The 18,201-nt window shown below is 44.1% G+C and overlaps 3 protein-coding genes and 1 pseudogene across 3 annotated transcripts; 1 reads left to right on the top strand and 3 right to left on the bottom strand.

Annotated features, from left to right (window-relative positions):
- Window positions 1–2,497: 2,497 nt before the first annotated feature.
- LOC119270199 (glutaminyl-peptide cyclotransferase-like) lies at window positions 2,498–5,548 on the top strand. Its single transcript, XM_037552172.1, has 11 exons — window positions 2,498–2,785; window positions 2,873–2,929; window positions 3,227–3,262; window positions 3,359–3,423; window positions 3,540–3,603; window positions 3,840–3,957; window positions 4,039–4,136; window positions 4,627–4,697; window positions 4,835–4,862; window positions 4,971–5,025; window positions 5,113–5,548. Exons 1-11 carry the CDS (start codon window positions 2,498–2,500, stop codon window positions 5,220–5,222), a joined length of 990 nt encoding a protein of 329 aa, XP_037408069.1. The 3' UTR covers window positions 5,223–5,548.
- Window positions 5,549–9,112: 3,564 nt separating this feature from the next.
- On the bottom strand, window positions 9,113–9,758 carry LOC119272864 (defensin Ec-AMP-D2-like). Its single transcript, XM_037554224.1, has 2 exons — window positions 9,640–9,758; window positions 9,113–9,531 (listed from the first exon to the last, which is right to left on the bottom strand). Exons 1-2 carry the CDS (start codon window positions 9,695–9,697, stop codon window positions 9,350–9,352), a joined length of 240 nt encoding a protein of 79 aa, XP_037410121.1. The 5' UTR covers window positions 9,698–9,758; the 3' UTR covers window positions 9,113–9,349.
- Window positions 9,759–15,070: 5,312 nt separating this feature from the next.
- Window positions 15,071–15,747, bottom strand: LOC119272863 (defensin Tk-AMP-D1.1). The gene is made up of 2 exons (XM_037554223.1): window positions 15,593–15,747; window positions 15,071–15,476 (listed from the first exon to the last, which is right to left on the bottom strand). The coding sequence occupies exons 1-2, from the start codon at window positions 15,645–15,647 to the stop codon at window positions 15,298–15,300; spliced, it is 234 nt and encodes a 77-aa protein (XP_037410120.1). The 5' UTR covers window positions 15,648–15,747; the 3' UTR covers window positions 15,071–15,297.
- Window positions 15,748–16,528: 781 nt separating this feature from the next.
- On the bottom strand, window positions 16,529–17,270 carry LOC119272861 (annotated as a pseudogene).
- Between the last annotated feature and the right edge of the window lie 931 nt (window positions 17,271–18,201).

Raw genomic sequence — 18,201 nt, 5'->3', positions numbered from 1 at the left:
CCCCTACGCATCTCCAAAGCACTCAACCGAACCCACCCCTATGGGCCAATAGTATATCGCGGAGGTTTCTACCCGAGTGGGGATTCCAGTTTTGATCAAAGGCTCACCGGACCGCACTCCAAGCGAAGCGAGCAAGATGGCAATTGAAGAAGATGTGGTTTGCATCCTTGTGCGCACCACACATCACACAATTGCTATCGGGACGACCCATTTTGTTTCGCTATGTTGTTAGAGGACGGGAGGCGGTCGTGGAACATTTGCCAAAGGAAAACTTTAATTTTGAGGGGGTTGACACTTTCCATAGCCCCCTAGCAATGTCTAGTGTACGACTCTCCGTCAACTTATGGTAAAGAGACTTAACCGTGAATTTCCGGGAGCTCGTGAGGGACCAAGAGACCGTATCAGCCTTGGGTCGCAACACCACTCAACAAGAGCGTTATGTAACTCGTCCCAACCAGCCTGTTCGGCGTCTCAAAGGGGGCTTTTGAAAGTAATGGCTGGCAGGTGGGTTCTAAGCTCATCGGTAACGAGGATTTCGATGTTAGTAGCAAGTTGGTATATGGAGGAGTGGCTACGCCACAATGGCTCCTGAACGAACTAGTGGTCTAACCAAAATCGCGTGGATTTTCCGTCGTTAACGCTAAGCTTAGCTCCTAGCGCAAAGGCCGGTTTGACAGCCTAGATCCCATTCCAGAATTTCGCCCCTTTAGCCTTGGAGGTAAGGAAATTCCCGTCGAGGAAGTATTTCGCTCAGAATTTCCGCCTAGAGCCCCTGCTCATTTTGGGCGAGTTTCCAGAGCCACTTGGAGAGAAGGGCAACGCTCATAAGTTTGGAATTGAGGATCCCTAGGCCACCAAATTTCTTTGGCCGGCATAGGGCTGCCCACTTAATTAAGTGCTACTTCTTTTTGGACCCAGTTCCTTCCCAAAAAAACTTGGATCGGGGGGTGTCGAGCTTGGTGTGAACACCTTCTGCTAGGAGGAACATGCCCATTGTAAACATGGGCAAAGAGGAGAGACTAGTATTCGTTAGAATGAGCCTAGCTGCCGAAGACATGAACCGGCCTCGCCATGGACTGACCCGGTTCGCCACCTTGCCGTATAGGGTTTCCCATTCTCGGATAGATATGTGCTTGTCATAGATGGGGAGGCCCAAGTACTTAGACGGAAAGCTCCCAAGCTTACAGTTCAGTAGGTTGGCAACGCGCAATGAGAGAGGTGCGGCCATCCCAATGGCTATCACCTCACTCTTGAGAAAAATTATCTTGAGGCCGGATACAATCTCGAAAGCACGGAGGATGAGCTTAATCGAGGCAATACTGTGATCTTCCGGCTCGAAGAGCAGCATGGTATCATCCGCGTATTGAAGGTGAGAGACCCCTCCTGGAATAAGGTGGGGGACGACACCGCGGATGTGGTCGGCATCCTTCGCCTTAGTGATCATGGCCGAGAGGGCGTCCGCAACAAAGCTGAAAATAAGAGGGCAGGAAGGGTCACCCTACCTAAGCCCTCTTTTTTTTCGGGGGAAAGCCCTCGTTTGTTGCGGAAGAAGTTCCCAACTTCTTCGTTTATAGACATCGTCCTAATTTTTTTATCAATATATAATCATCACACATTCTTTTTTCGATAAAGGACGCTTTTATTATCTCAAAATGTAGCATCAAAGTGATACAAAGCATTAAGAGTATGATGTTTCTTTGCCGCCATTAGGCCGGCCCAAAAGTGTGAGTCTTCAGGTTTCCAATATACCTGAGACACTGCCTTTTGGCCTATATACTTATTGCGCATCATGGTTTGCCAAACACCATCCTCAGTAAGAAGTTTGAACAACCATTTACTAAGTAGGGCCTCATTCTTGACCTGCTGGTCATGAATACCGAGGCCGCCCTGCTGTTTCGGCCTACAAACCACACTCCATTTGGCCAACCTATATTTTTTTCTTTTCACCATCTCCTTGCCAAAAGATCGTGGACCTAAAATAATCCAATCTTTGCAAGACCCCTTTTGGGAGCGGGAAGAACGAAAGCATATAGAGAACCATATTTGTGAGGACAGAGTTTATTGAAATCAATCGTCCTCCAACCGAGACCAACTTGCCTTTCCAGCTGCTCAAGCGTTTCTCTAGTCGCTCCTCTACATGCTTCCACTCCGCAATGGTGAGACGTCGATAATGAATTGGTATTTTCAAATATTTAATTGGGAATTGTCCATGTGCACAACCAAAATGGTCATCACACATTCTTATATTCACACCATGGCTTGAAGAACGAAACATTGGCGTCAAGTGCAATGCACGAAGACACGCATCGCAAAATGAAATCACGATGTTGTATGAAAAAAAATCAAAAAGATTTCAAAATAGACATTCATTCCAATGTCCAAATTTTCAGCCAAGAAATTTGGAAGACAATCTTAAATACTCCTACAAATCACAGGAGAAGCACGCTAAACTGAGAATTACAGTTGACCCTTTCTGCTGCGACTAAACCAGACCCAAATGACCGCCGGCTCCCGACGGAGGCGGCCCGCCTCCTCAATGGCGCCTATCGCCCTGTCCGTACCCACCCCCAACGCCTCCCCGGCGCCGCGGCGCCTCCGCCGTCCGGCCATCGCGGCCGCCGGTGCCGCGCTCGCGGCGCTCCTCCTCCTCGCCGCGGCCGCCGCCGTCTGGCGCCCGGACTACCTCCGCGCCGCGCTCCTCCGCCGCCCTGCGCCCGCCGTCGCTAGGTTCTACTCCTTCGACCTGGTCCGCGAGTACCCCCACGACCCCGAGGCCTTCACCCAGGCACGCATCCCTCCTGATCTCATTCGCTCCTCTCCTCTCCCATGGGGAATTTTTTCCTCAGATTGCGTGTTTTTCGTTCTTTGGCAGGGTCTCCTGTACGCGGGAAACGACACTCTCTTCGAGTCCACTGGCCTTTATCACCAGGTAATGTAATGCAATGCAATGTGGAAATCTTCTCGTGGATTACAGTGATGCAAATGTGATATGCTAAGGAATACTACGTCCGTGGTTTTTCCACAATAAACTACATCTAGTTTCACTTGAATTGTGAACCTTGGTATTCATGCCTCCCTAGTGGAAACAAGCAGACTGGCTATCACTATATGAGCTGTTGAGGATCTGTTGCCTGAGCTTGCAAGTTGCATTTGTTTCGTTTTTGCTTGCTTTCTGTCAAGCGGTTTTTCTGAAGGACTAAATGCTTCTAATTTTGTTTCTGAACAGTCGTCGGTCCGAAAGGTTGATCTTCAAACTGGCAAAGTATGTTAAATATGGCACTCTCCTTATTTAACATTGCGCGGCAATGGTTCACCTACCCTACACTAAATCACTAGTTACTGCTTTGTCATTTATCAGGTTTTAGATCAGCACCAAATGGATGGACATATGTTTGGAGAAGGCTTAGCACTTCTCGACGACAGGTAGATGAACCTCGACTATGCCCGACATGAGAATTGCTTTCTTGAACATGATGGCTCTATTTGCTTCTGCGGTCCTGTTAAATCTCATTCATTTGCTTTAATATTATCTTTTGCAGATTGTTTCAAGTTACTTGGTTGAAGAATGATGGATTCATATACGACCGACATAACTTTAGCAAAGTAATGCTGCTGCCCCTGTTTCTATGTTAGTGTATTTACAGATGATTCAGATCTTTTCTGTTTATAGTCTCGGCTAATTATCTCCAAACCCTGACCTATCAATATCTATTTTCATGTGATCTTCTGAAATATGGGTTTACAATCATTCACATCACATTTTACTGGTCATTTCTCAAGTTTTTCAGTCATTTCTTGTTGACGTCTGAGGTAACAAGTTATTGTGCTCTCTGCTGCAGCGTGAAAGTTTTACCCATAAAATGCGTGACGGGTGGGGGTTGGCTACGGATGGAAAAATCCTATTTGGCAGTGATGGTACTTCAAGGTTGTACCACCTGGATCCAATATCGCTTGAAGGTATATTAAGTTAATCACACACTTGATATTCTGTTAGCTTTCGGACTTAATTTCTTTTGTTTGATGTCTCTGTTGATACAGTAACAAAGACAGTAACTGTGAAATATCAAGACAATGACGTTTCCTATATTAATGAACTGGAATATATAAATGGTGAAGTATGGGCAAATGTCTGGCAGGTTAGAGTTGTTATGCACTACCTTGACCATATTGCTTTCATGTTTTATTATATTGTTCAAGATCTCAAGGACCAGAACATTTTCATTAGTATACCTTAGCGTTGATGTTAAAGTGCACCCTGGTGTCATTTATGAGGTTTAAGTTTAACAATTAACTTTGGGGTGTGACTCAGTTTGTACTGAAGTGTATCCAAGTTTTATCCTGTGTTGTCCTTTGTTACACTTGATACTCTGAAATAGGCAATTGATATTACAATTAACTGGTCTGAATTTTTTATATCTTCTACAAGACATGACTAGCTAACGCCATTTGACTTGGCGATTAGGTAACCGAGGTCTTAGCATGACTAGCTAATATCATTTGTGTCTTAGCTGTGTTTTCCATGCAAAGTTTGATCATATTCAAGTATCATATACAATGTGAACTGCCTACCAATTTGCTAGAATGTTGTGAAGTGCACCTCTCAGTATCGAAAGTTATGATGTGTAGACAGATTGCATAGCTAGAGTTTCTCATGAAGATGGCCAAGTGGCGAGCTGGATCTTTCTTCATGAGCTGAGGTATGCTCTGAGTAGAAATCACTGTTGTTGTTCTATGCCTATTTCCTGACCACTGAGTTTCTTCACAAGATTACTCTGTTTGCCTGTAATGTTTGCATTTGAAGTAATAATCGATCCTTGTGTCCTCAATTTTGCAGGCAGCAATTATGGAAATCTGGCAACACGGTGAGCAGTCCCCATATGGTTCATTGGCTAATTGCATTGTTAGACGCACATAATCCAAATCCAGTATCGGGAGTGACATGACACTGAAAACTCTGTTTCATGCTCCAGGATATTGATGTTCTAAATGGTATAGCTTGGGATGAAGAAAATGACAGACTGTTCGGTGAGTCCTTTTGCACTTGCAGTTTCGGTCCCGTGGATCAAGGCCTCTGGGTTTCTTGTCCAATTAACCTTTCGGCTCTACTCGCAGTGACCGGGAAACTGTGGCCAAAGCTTTACGAGATCAAGCTGCGCCAGGTGGATGGGCCGCCGGATGGGTCCGTGGAGAAACTGTGCCCAAGGGCAAGCTTTTATCGCTGACAAGTGTCGACGCCTCGGCGAGGATATGTACATGTATTATGTGCCTCCTGGTCGATTCGAGGCAATTGGTAGTATGAAGATAGGTTTTTTGTTGCTGTGACTTGGTGGTGAACTGGCAGGACCTAGCTGCTCATCAGTTTCATGCTGGAGGCGTGTACTGTAGTTGTATGTATAATCATGCATGATCTCCCATGAGTAGTGTAAAAGATTTGTGTTGTAAAGATGGTTTCGCTGCGAACATACCAAAATACAGTTGGTCAGAGACAAGCTCAAGGAACTAGAAAGAATGTGGAGAGGGCATCCGAAGTGCTCCAACCCATTTTGCAGTTGTTCGTGAACCTGGTAAACAATGAGGGGAGGTGATGATCATACACAATATGATCATGGAGGATGAGGGTGAAGATGCTGCCGGAGGTCTAGAATTCAAGAACATGGGTGATCCTATCCAACTTCCACATTAGAATCCGGTCACATTTGATCAGTTTGTCCAAATGCATTAACAAATTCTGCATTAAGCAACTCATGAACATATCAAGGAAGATCCGATTGAATATCTCATCGAGTATCTGTGCGGTTAAAGGGGATACCTAGAACATTCGTGTGAGTTTTTTTTTTTTGAGAGGAACTACCACATGTTCATTCAACAAATAACTTACAGGGTGTACACACATGGTCGCTCCATAAGACAAACACATAGACAATTGTCCTAGAGCTTTGCACAAAGGACCCCAAGAAAAAAATTTGACCAATGAAGATCCCTGTGCAAATCCAATCCCTTAAGCATCGTCGGACTCCATCATCGCCATGGCAACGCCGGAGATGGACGAGAGCAACCATCACTCCAAAATCTGAAAGAACTCTGATGCAGACCATGCTGCTAGGTGAGTCGAATGAACGGTCTGCCGCATGTGACGAAGCCGAGGCTATGTGGCTCGTCGACCGCGGATCATCCCCAAGCCCGTCAGATCCCGGCACCGTCTCCTTCATCCACTCAGGTTGGAGAAGAAAGACGCCACCGCAAACCACCATCCACATCACATGCTCCAAAACAGCAACATACATAGTACTAAACAACGTCCTCTCCGGGAAGAGCGATGAACACCGGCTAGCACAACCAAATGACGTCGTCAGATCTGAAATCCGGCGAGACACGGGTGCAAACCACCATCCACATCAGATCTGAAGCATCACTGGGTGGGGGAGAAGCAGGACCATCTTATTCCGACGCGGCATCGATCTCGCCACCGATGCGACGCCTCCAAGGAAGACTAGGCCTAACCTAACTACACGCCGGAGCGAAATCGCCGGGGTCCCAGGCCCCTCCCGCCGCCGGAGCGACGGACGGAGGGGTCAAGGACCCGCAGCCTCGCCTGCGGAAGGAGGCAGAAGTTCGCTTCGCGAAACGCCTGCCTACAATGGTTGGGGAAAGAAGCGAGATGTCATCTACATTCGTGTGAGTTTAATTCAAATTTGAACTATTTTACCTGAAAATTTAGTTGGATTGTAATATTTAAATTAGAACTACCTTCGCATTGAACATTTTCACTAATCAAAGATTTCATATGCTATTATTTTGAGTATTCCAGACTTAAAAAAAAAACAGAGGCGGACATTTAGGGAACATGGTTCGATGGGCGACTCCCGCATCACTGTCCGCGGACTGAACTAGTCCACGGACAAATACATTGCCGGTTTGCCAATTTGGATGGCAGTGCCCATTTTGCTAATGCTGGTGGACACTAAGAAACATCTTGCTTTTCCTTTGGCATCGACTTCTAAAGTTGGTGCTAATTTTGCCACTTGCCACATCAATCCATGGAGAGATGCTTTTTTTTTTTGCGGGTGATGGAGAGATGCTTTCCAGCAATGAATATTGTCAAAAGTAACAAAATAGGTGACCAGTTCATGAGTGATTGCTTGATTTGCTATATGGAGAAAGATATATTTCTACCATTATGAATGATGTTGTAATTGATCAACTCAAGAAGATGAAAGTTCAAGAAGGGAAGTTATCAAATGTCAGTCTCACATTGCTTCATATTTTTGCTTAATGATATTTATTTTATGTATTATTTGTTCTGCACCATTGTTGTTAATATAATAATATGTTTCGTTTGTTCATCCTATTCAGTAAGTTACTAATGAAATGTGCTCAGAAGTCATCGTTGTTTACTTTCTTTCGTGAATATGTAAACAAATGGTTTTATGACTTCGCTCAACCAGTATGGCAATCTTTTTAATATGATAAAATTTATATGATTGAATCATTGCATATTTTTGCTTTTTGTATTGCCCTTAATTAGATGTAATTTATATCCTTTCACTATACTTTGTGATGTGCTGTAGTGGGCATATGTTGACACAGGTGCCCATTTTTCCAAGCTTTGTCCCTGGATGCAAGAGCATCTAGAAGAAATGGGTTGACGCAAGCTAGAGGAAGCTTGAGAGGCTGACGCAAATCCAATTCACCGATAACTTGTTGATAAGTGTGGAACCAATTGTCAGATGGACATCAGCACTTGTCAATAAGTGTGGAACCTGGGCACATTGGCTGCAATAATCCGAGACGCGCGGACTCATTGCGGACGTTTTACAGAATCCCCTTCTAAACTAATCTTTCTCCTCCCTGAATTTCAGCTGGGGCGGACCAGTTCCTCCCCTCATCTTGAATCCTATTGGTCCACGTTAATAGACCGTTAAATCCGTAAGTGAATTCCCTGTTGATGTAGCTTGATCCATTGGCTGCGTCGATCCATGTGTGCCCAGTATGTCATTACCAGTACTTCCTCCGTAAAGAAATATAAGAGCGTTTAGATCTAAACACTCTTATATTTCTTTACCGAAGGAGTAATAAGGTCGTAGCGAACATATATTCATTCGGATTTTTTTTGAAACTATGACATTCTTTATAGCAAATTCGAAAACTATATAACCTAGTTATTTGCAAAACTATGACCCCATCAGCCTTTTTTAGGCCGAAGACCAACTTTTCGGTCAGCACTAGGCCAAAGTAGACTTTTCGGTCTCCTAATGGCCGAAGACAGGCGCAGCTGAAGAGCTGTTTTCGGCTTTGCTCTGGCAGAAGAGCGCCTGGCCGGCGATCGCTGCATGCGTAGCGTACATATGATGCTAGACTGATGCATCGAAGGGCTGATCGGTATTGCATGTGGTTCATGCGTGGCTAATGCATGCATCATGACTTGGTGCATATGTACTAGCACACACGCATGCCGCCAACGTGCGCACATGTATTGGCCGAGAAGTTATGGCTGAAATACCAGTATAATATACATACCCGATATAGTCCAGCCGGCAAGCATGCGTATGTATACGAATACATGCACATAACCAGCCAGCCGGCGAGCTGCCCACGTACTAAACACATGCATCGGCATCAAATCACGATGCAGCTAACGTGGGTGCACACGTTCAGGTCGTCCGTGCCGTACGCCGGACTGTGCGCTGCAGTATGCTTATGAGCTCTTCGGCCAAAAGATGACCGAAGAGAGGTCTTCGGCCTGAGCAAAGCCGAACACAGCTTTTCGGCCCAGCTACGCCCATCTTCGGCCATTAGGAGACCGAAAAGCCTATTTCGGCCTAGTGTTGACCGAAAAGTTGGTCTTCGGCCTAAAAGAGGCCGACGGGATCATAGTTTTATAAATAACACTTTAGGTCATATAGTTTTCGAATTTGCTATAAAAACGATCATAGTTTAAAAAAAAATCTATTCATTCACTCCAGGGTCAAAATGGGGGAAGCAGCAGACTTAGGCATAGCCTAGTGGTGGGAAGGGGCTGATGCCTTCCCACCCACCCAGGTTCAAGGCATGATACTTGCAATTTGGGTTTGTTGCACAAACTATACTGTAGGGGATTCCCTTACAGTCTTCCGATCAAAAAAAAAAATGGAGGAAGCAGACATGAGATATTCCTCACAAGACGATGCGCATGCGATTCTCTTTATTCATTCATGTAATCTCCAACGAGCAGCTAGCTAGCTCTCGGAGATCCATGCACGCACACATACATAGATATATAGATAGATGTACCACCGTGGCACCATTCAGCTATCATCACACGGAAGCATGCATGTTTTATGCAAGAACAGATCGGTCAGAGCCGAAACATCTAGCAGTGCCAGGTGCAGAAGCAGCGGCGGCCGCGGCGGCCGCCGCACTTGCCGCCGGTGTAGCCCTCGGTCAGGCAGGCGCTCGCGCATTTGTTGGTGTCGAGGCATGCCCAATGGAACTTGTGGCTCGGCCTCGTGCACACCCTCGCCAGAGCCACCTGCACCGATCCCCCCTGCTCCTCTGGACACCCAAAATCAATCAACAAAGCAGATCCGTCGTCATCTCACACAATCTTAGCACTAGTGCAGTAAAGATCAGTCAACAACCATCAACTCCGAGCATATGTACCTGTGGCCGCAAGGAGCAGCAGGACGACCACCAAGACCTTCACGGACAGACGACCCATCGCGGTTTCTTGGGGAAGATCAGGAGGATTGTGTGTGTGTGTGGTAGATGAAAACCTTCGAGCTGGATTGTATGATGAATGATGCAGAGGAGAGGGGGGAGGGGGGCTTGTTATATACTCGTCGTAGCAGCACACGGATTTCCTTGCTGCTCCGAATTTCTTTGAGTGTTATTTCTCTTTTGCTTCTAGGCTGATTAAGCAGACAGATTTTTGTAGGGTAATGTAACTGCCGTGTGAAATAGGAAAGGCTTAGCAAAAAAAGAAAATGTGTATGGTAGTGCAACTGACATGTGAAAATAGAAAGGCTAAACAAAGAGATTTTTGTGTGGTAGTGTAACTGACATGTGAAAAAAGAAAGGCTATACAAATATATTTCTGTATGGTAGTGCGACGAGAACATAAATACTGTAGAGTCTACAGCCCCGCGACTCCAACATCCCTTAAATGCCCGAGCGGATGGCCCGGTCAGTGACCGGTAAAAAAAAAACCCGACCTAGACACGCGTTTCAAACGGGCCTCAAAAGACCGGGCTAACCGGTAACCCTCATATCTAGCCCAAATCCAGGGCGGGTATGGGGTGGCCTGGTCCGGCCGCCACGCCGGGCCCGACAGTTCAAACCCATCACAAATTGCACCAAAACCACCCGTGGACCTACCGATTCCATTTACTACTCTTCTCTGTTCTTCCTCGTCTGCCCCGACCTTCTCGTAGCTCCGCCGTCACTCACTCCTCTGTTGTTGTTCCGAGCCTCAGTGCCACCAGCATCGGCACTGCAGTCTTCTCATCTATTCTTGCCGCCGCACACGTCGTCACCGGCCCATAAGCCGCCGCGGTATGTCCGGCAACTTCCGGGATGCAAATTTCCCTCCATGTGTTCGACACGTTGTCCGATCAGGTATTTTGTGATTTATTCGTAGGGAAAACGATGGATTCTGATGCTTCGTCAGAGGAGGAGTATGGACCCACAGAGCTAGATAAAATGATTGGAAATGAGTTCTTCGATTCTACAGATTCAGACGAAAAAGTGGACATGATCATGCACATGAGCATGCAAAAGGAAATAGACCGGCATGTGGAGCATATTCTTTAATTAATGGGTGAGTTATTAATCGAGATAGGGTCTTTTGAGCACGGCTACTCTACAAGGATTACTTTGATCCGGACCCAGCTTTTCGTGATGATACATGGTTTCATCGCCGTTTTCTCGTATGTGCAAACCATTGTTTTCCACTTTGTGGAGGGAGTGGAGGCACACAATGACTATTTCAAGCTCACTAGGGATTGCGTGATGCGGACAACTTTTTTTCTCCGCTAAGCAGAAATGCACGTCTGCGCTGAGGATGCTTGCACTTGGTACTACCGCCGATGCCGTTGGTGAGATGGTCCGGATGGGGAGAGCACATGCCTGAAAGCTATTGTGAGGTTTGCCCGCACCATGGTGCAGGTGTTTGGGGCAGAGTATCTGAGAGAACCAGATGTGCAGGACACAGAAAAGTTGCTGGCTATTGGAGAGGCAAGATGTTAGGTATGCTCGAATCAATTGATTGCATGCATTGACAATGAAAGAACTACCCCAAATATTTGCGTGGAATGTACCAAGGTCATCCCAAAAGAGACCACCATCATACTGGAAGCAGCGGCGATTTGGCATGCTTTCTTTGAAATCCCAGGTTTTTACAACGATATCAATGTGCTTCAACGACCTCTCATGTTCATAAGGCTTTGTAATAGGGAATTGCCGTAGTGCAACTACACTGGCAACAGCTACGGCTACAACATACTATCTTGCCGATGACATCTATCCTCGGTAGGCGACATTTGTGAAGACCATATCCGAACCACAAGGCAACAAACAAAAGCCACTTTGCACTAATGCAGGAAGCAGCTAGGAAGGATGTGGACAGGGCATTTGAAGTGCTTCAACCTCGTTGGGGAATTGTTCGTGGAGCTGCAATGATGTGGGTATTAGAAACCTTGTGGCAGCTAATGACATGTTGTGTTATTCTGCACAATATAATTGTCATGAACAAGGGTGATGGATAGCCCAAACCAATGATTTGAAGCGCGCGTAGAACAATTCCAAATCTCGAAGGACCAAGTTGCAAATCGGCTTATGAAATTTCTGCAGATGCATCAAAATCTTCGAGATTATCGGGTGCACGCGCAACTATCCAGTGACCTTGTGGAGCATATGTAGACCCATATTGAAAAACAAAAAGCTAATATTTGAGGTGCACTTAATATAAATTTATATAAGAACTATGTATTTTCAATACTAACATTTGTTATTTACGTGTAATAATAACGTGTATGGATTTGCATGTATTTGAGATCCGAATTTATGGTATGTAACTACTAGGCAGGACATATGAAAGGTGATTCGACTGTGTCCGCGGGCATGATCACACACGTCCGCAGACATATATAGAGCCGGATTTATCAAGTCTCTCGGACACCACATAAAAATTATTGTTCGCATTGGCTGCGTGGATGCATGTGTGCCAAGTATGTCAGTACTACTGTACAAGGGTCCGACGAAACACGACATCTCTTTATTCATGTATACTTTGAAATCGCCTGAAAATATATTTTGGGTCAGTCATTTTTGACGGTTGAGTTCTGCTTTGAGATCAGTGTTTTTGTTTCTAGTCTATTCTTTGAGCAGTTTGTTTTGACCGACCACATATTTGGGCCAGTCAATTTTTTACTGGGCTGAAACCCATTACATGTGCCACCCAGCCATCCCCTCTCCGCTTTTGTGTTTTTAATGTTTTCCTGTTTTTATGTGTTTCTATTTTTTTACTTTATTAGCTGGTTTTTTTATTTTCTTTGTGGGTATTTGTGAGATGTTGGGTTGGTGTAAATATAGAAAAAAGTAGTATACAGTATGTCAGAAAATTACAACATTATATGATTGTTGTTTGCATAGTGCAGAAAGTGCAATCTTAGTGCAAAATTGTGTGGAAGTTCGTTTTAATTTTTTTCATTATCTTTCTTCTTAAAGATTAATACTAATGCCACTAATTCATTGTTCCTAATAAATTTTTTGTTATTTTGATATAGTTATTATATTATTATATTTATTATTTAATATAATACCGATGCCACTAAGTTGTTTCTTCTTAGATTTTTTTTTTGCAAAAACATCTACTATCATATGCTTATTCTTGCATATTTAAAAAATAATATTTTTGTGTTTATATTGTGTGTAAAATTTGTCATCATTTCTTTTAGATTTCTTTCTCATTTTCTTTGTACTTAACAGGTAATACCAATGGCACTAATTCATTCTTCCATTGAAAACCTCAATATATTTTGTTTTTCTTCAGAATTTATTTATTTTCAAAAGCGTAATACCAAAGCCACTAATTCATTATTTCTTTGAAAACTTCATTTCTTTAATGGTAATACCAATGTCACTAATTTATTCCTTATTATGAAACTTCCATTTGTTTTACAAAAAATCCACTATTATATGCTTATTCTTCCATAATATAAAAGGTGCAATTTATGTGTAAATTGTGTGCAACTTTTGTCTATTTTTTTTCATTTTCTTTCTTCTTAAAGGATAATCCCAATGCCACTAATTCATTCTTCCATAGAAAACTTCATGATTTTCATTTTTTAGTTTTTATTTTATTTTTTCTTTAAGGGTAGTACCAACATCACTAATTCATCCCTTCTTAGCAAAAATTCTTTTTGGTGAAAATTTTACTATTACGTGGTTATTCTTGCAAGCAATGTCATTCATTAATTCCTTTTATAAACTTCATTATTTTGATTTTATTTTAATTTATACTCCCTCCGTTCCTAAATATTTGTCTTTCTAGAGGTCTCAAATGGACTATCACATACAGATGTATATAGACATATTTTAGAGTGTAGATTCACTCATTTCGCTCCGTATGTAGTCACTTGTTGAAATATCTAGAAAGACAAATATTTAGGAACGGAGGGAATAGTTTATTTACTTTTTCTTTAGGGGTAATACCAATGCCATTAATTCATTCATTCTTACCTGTGAGAAAAAAAACCAGTCCTTCTTAGATTTTTTTGCCAGAATTTCATACTGTATGCTTATAGTTTCATGTTATAAATAGTGCAATTTATTTATTAACTGTGTGCAAAAATTTTCTAATGCCAATGCAACTAACTAATTCCTTTTTCAAAAACTTCATTTTTTTAGTATATTAGTATAGGGGCAATGAGAAGGCCAGAGGTTATGTTACACATATTATTTTTCTTTTTAAATTTGTGTTTGTTTATTTTAAGGTAAATCCACTCCCATGATTCTTTTTTCCTTACAAAGAAATTTGTTTGCCTTTGTTCAAATTACCATGTCCTATCTGCAGCGATGTGGGAAAAACATTAGTCCAGAGGATACACATGCACCATGTACAAATAATGTTCATGATAGCTAGCTCTACTGCTATGATCTGTTCGTGCTAGCTCCGGCACACCAGGGCCAACCCAAGCTAGCTAGCTCACGAGCATACAGTCGGAGCTAGCTAGCTAATGCACGCACACGGCACACGGCACGCCACACCCTCACGCACGCACGCACAGGGCACATCACACTTCGTTGCATGAAAAAAAAACTAACGGACCCAAATTTTATTTCCAGTAACTTACCTCTAACTGGTCCCATTCATGGACGATGATCAAATTTCGCACAGCAGGAAGCAAATGTTCCTCAAAGAAGATGTGATTCTCTTGATTCATTCATGCAATCTCCGACGACCAGCGCTCACAGATCAACGCACGCATACACACATAGACATATATACTCACACGGAATCGTGCATCCAGTATTGACAAAAAGATAGGTACGGAAGAAAATACTACTACACGGTGAATGAATAAATAAATCGGAGAAATGCACTCGCTTTATTAGTAGATAATAGACCTAATAAAATAAATAGATATAGATAGACAGAATAGATAGATATAGAGCTCGAATCAAACTCCCGGTCATGCCGTTTCTAGCTCTGCTGTTTGCAGTGGTCTGAAAATAGCAGCAATGATGATGACGATGACTAATAGGTTGATGGATTTTTTTTTTAGAAAGGAGGCGTTTGCCCGGCTTTAGAGAATTCAAGCCTTAAGAGTCCGTTTCCGAAGACTAGTAAAATAGGCGGATTCTGGAAGGTTCAATGGTACGTATATGGATATAACATAGTTCGACAAAGCAGGGAACCGATGGATTGATGGATGCAAGAACATCTAAAAGAAATGGTTTGACGCAAGCAAGAGCAAGCTTGAGAGAGGCTGAAGCAAATCGATCGAATTCACGGAGAACCGAACCGAACTGATGGAGGAGTCTTCCTTTCCATCATCTCTTTGGCCATCAATCATCAGAAGGACACCACATAAAAATTATTGATCGATGATCTCACAAAGCGGGGAACGGATCTTACTCATAAGATGATGCGATTCCCTTTATTCATTCATGAAATCTCTGACGACTAGCGCTCGCAAATCAACACACGCATACACACATAGATATATAGATCTACTATCGTTCAGCTAATATCACACACAGGGAATCATGCATCCAGTACGCGAGAACAAAGTAGCCAGGGCCATCTAGGCAAGGCATCTAGCAGTCCTTGGTGCAGTGGCAGTGGCGCTGGACGCCGACGCACTTGCCGGCGGTGAAGCCCTCGGTCTGGCAGACGTTCGCACAGTTGGTGTCGCTGAAGCACGCCCCATGGAACTTGTGGCTATCCGACTCGCAATCCCTCGCCAGAGCCACCTGCACCGATCCCCCCTGCTCCTCTGCACCACCAAAATCAACAAAGCATGCAGATCAGTCGTCATCTCACGCAATTTTAGCAGAAGTAGATCATCAGTTATCTCAAATAATTTTGACGGTAGGCATGCACATAGCATACCCGTGGCGACGAGAAGCAGCAGGAGGACCACGAAGACCTTCGCGGACAGACCCATGGCGGTTCCTTGTGAAGGATGAAGAGGATTGTATGGTAGAATGTGAAAGCCTTGGAGCTGGGTTCTATGGTAGATGGGTGTAGAGGAGAGGGGAGGGGGGCTTGTTATATAGGAGTATTTCCCGTTTGGCAGCGTACATTGCTTCTATTTTCTTGGCATTAATTTTGTGCTGCTTCCAGCCTTCCAGGCTAAGCAAATAGATTTTTGTCAGGTAGTGTAACTGACAATGTGAAAATGGACACGCTAAGCAAACCATTTTTTGTATGATAGTGTAACTGACATGCATGTGAAGATAGAAACACACAATTTTTGTATGGCAGTGTGACAAACTTGTGGAAACACACAATTAAAGGCTGTAAAAGGACACGTGAAAGTGGAAAAGGTGGTCATCTCTTGTCCACATATCAGCCACTGTACGTACTAGACACTCGGTTATGGTTGCAAGATGGATTCAAGTGCCCTGCAAGTTCTCGTGGCAAGGTTTGGCCGTTTGGGTGTCGAATGGTGTTGTTGGGTTTTGCATGCTGCAGCACTCGTCATGTTCTCATGTTCTCACTAATGGTGGGCTGGTCGCCCTACGGAGCACATCTGGCACTGGAAAGGTTTGCGTCAAGGTCAAGAGGCGATGAAGAGGATGCAAAAACATCTACGGAGCACATCTGGCACTGGAAAGGTTCTCACTAATGACTGTTGGATTGAAGGATGCAAGAACATCTAAAAGAAATGGGTTGACGCAAGCTAGAGAAAGCTTGAGAGAGGCCGAAGCAAATCGATGGAATTAACGGAGAACCGAACCGACCCGATGGAGGAGCCATCGATCCTTCAATCATCTCTTTGGCCATCAATCATCAGATGGACACCACATAAAAATTATTGATCGATGATCTCACAAAGCAGGGAACAGATCTCACTCACAAGATGATGTGATTCCCCTTATTCATTCATGCAATCTCCGAGGACCAGCACTCGCAGATCAACGCGCGCACATACATAGACATATAATAGATCTACCATCGTTCAGCTAACATCACATGGAATCATGCATCTAGTACGCGAGAACAAACTAGCCAAGGCCATCTAGGCATCTAGCAGTCCTTGGTGCAGTGGCAGTGGATGCCGTCGCACTTGCCGCCGGTGAAGCCCTCGGTCTGGCAGACGTTCGCGCAGTTGGTGTCGCTGAAGCACGCCCCATGGAACTTGTGGCTATCCGACTTGCAATCCCTCGCCAGAGCCACCTACACGGAACCCCCCTGCTCCTCTGCACCGCCAAAATCAACAAAGCGTGCAGATCAGTCATCATCTCACACAATTTTAGCAGCAGTATGTAGGATGCATCATCAGTTTTGTCAAATAATTTCGAAGGTAGGCATGTATACACCCGTGGCAACGAGCAGCAGCAGGAGGACCACGAAGACCTTTGCGGACAGACCCATGGCGGTTGCTTGTGAAGGATGAAGAGGATTGTATGGTAGAATGTGAAAGCCTTCGGCTTCGAGCTGGGTTCTATGGTAGACGGATGTAGGTTATCTTCAGGGCCACAGCATTGATCCGTATGTGGTCGTTACTCACTCCGACGGAGGCCAGGGGGCGTTTGGCTACTGCGTCTACCCGATGGGAGATGGTAGCTCGGGGTATTTTCAACCGGTTTGGATGGCGGTCATGTAATAGGATAGGCATGTAGTGCTCCTATTTTATTTGCCAGCCGGTTGTGGCTTTTTTTGATTTGGCTCACTGGAGCAACTTGTTCTTTTTTTGTACCTTCAGATATTGTGGCTACTTTGGTTTTTATTTTAGGCCGTATGCATCTTTCGGATGCAGAGGCCGGGGTAATACCCCTTTAAAAAAAAATGGTAGACGGATGTATAGGAGCGGGGAGAGGGGCTTGTTATATAGGAGTATTCACCTCGTCGCAGCAGCATTGTTCCTATTTTTTAGCATTATTTTCGTGCTGCTTACAGGCTAAGCAAATAGATTTTTGTCGGGCAGTGTAACTGACATGTGAAAATGGACACGCTAAGCAAACCAATTTTTGTATGATAGTGTAACTGACGTGTGAAGATAGAAAGAATAAGCAAACATTTTTTTATGGTAATGTGACAAACTTGTGGAAACACACAATTAAAAGCTGTAAAAGAACATGAGAAAGTGGGAAAAGGTGGTCATGCCTTGTCCACATATCAGCCACTGTACAGTATGCTAGACACTTGGTAAAGGTTTCGAGATGGATACAAGTGTCCTACAAGTTCTCGTGGCATGGTTTGGGTGTCAAATGGTGTTGTTGGGTTTGCATGCTGCTGCACTCTTCATGTTCTCAAGTTTCCATCAATGGTCACCCTACGGAGTACACCTGGCATTGGAATGGTTTAGGTCAAGGTGAAGGCGATCCCCTCTATCCTCTATTATTTGTGATTGTCCTGGATGTTTTAGGAAAGCCTTTCTCACTTGCGGAGGAGAGAGATCTGCTACGGCCTTTCATTGCAGCATGCTACTAGGCATCACCTCTCTCTGTTCGCTGATGATGTTGGTTTGATCATCCAACCATATGCTCGAGATC

The sequence above is a fragment of the Triticum dicoccoides genome, chromosome 3A (genome assembly GCF_002162155.2).
Source record: "Triticum dicoccoides isolate Atlit2015 ecotype Zavitan chromosome 3A, WEW_v2.0, whole genome shotgun sequence".
Lineage (NCBI taxonomy): Eukaryota > Viridiplantae > Streptophyta > Magnoliopsida > Poales > Poaceae > Triticum > Triticum dicoccoides.
Note: the sequence above shows the minus strand (reverse complement) of the source record. Positions and strands in the feature narration are given on the sequence as shown.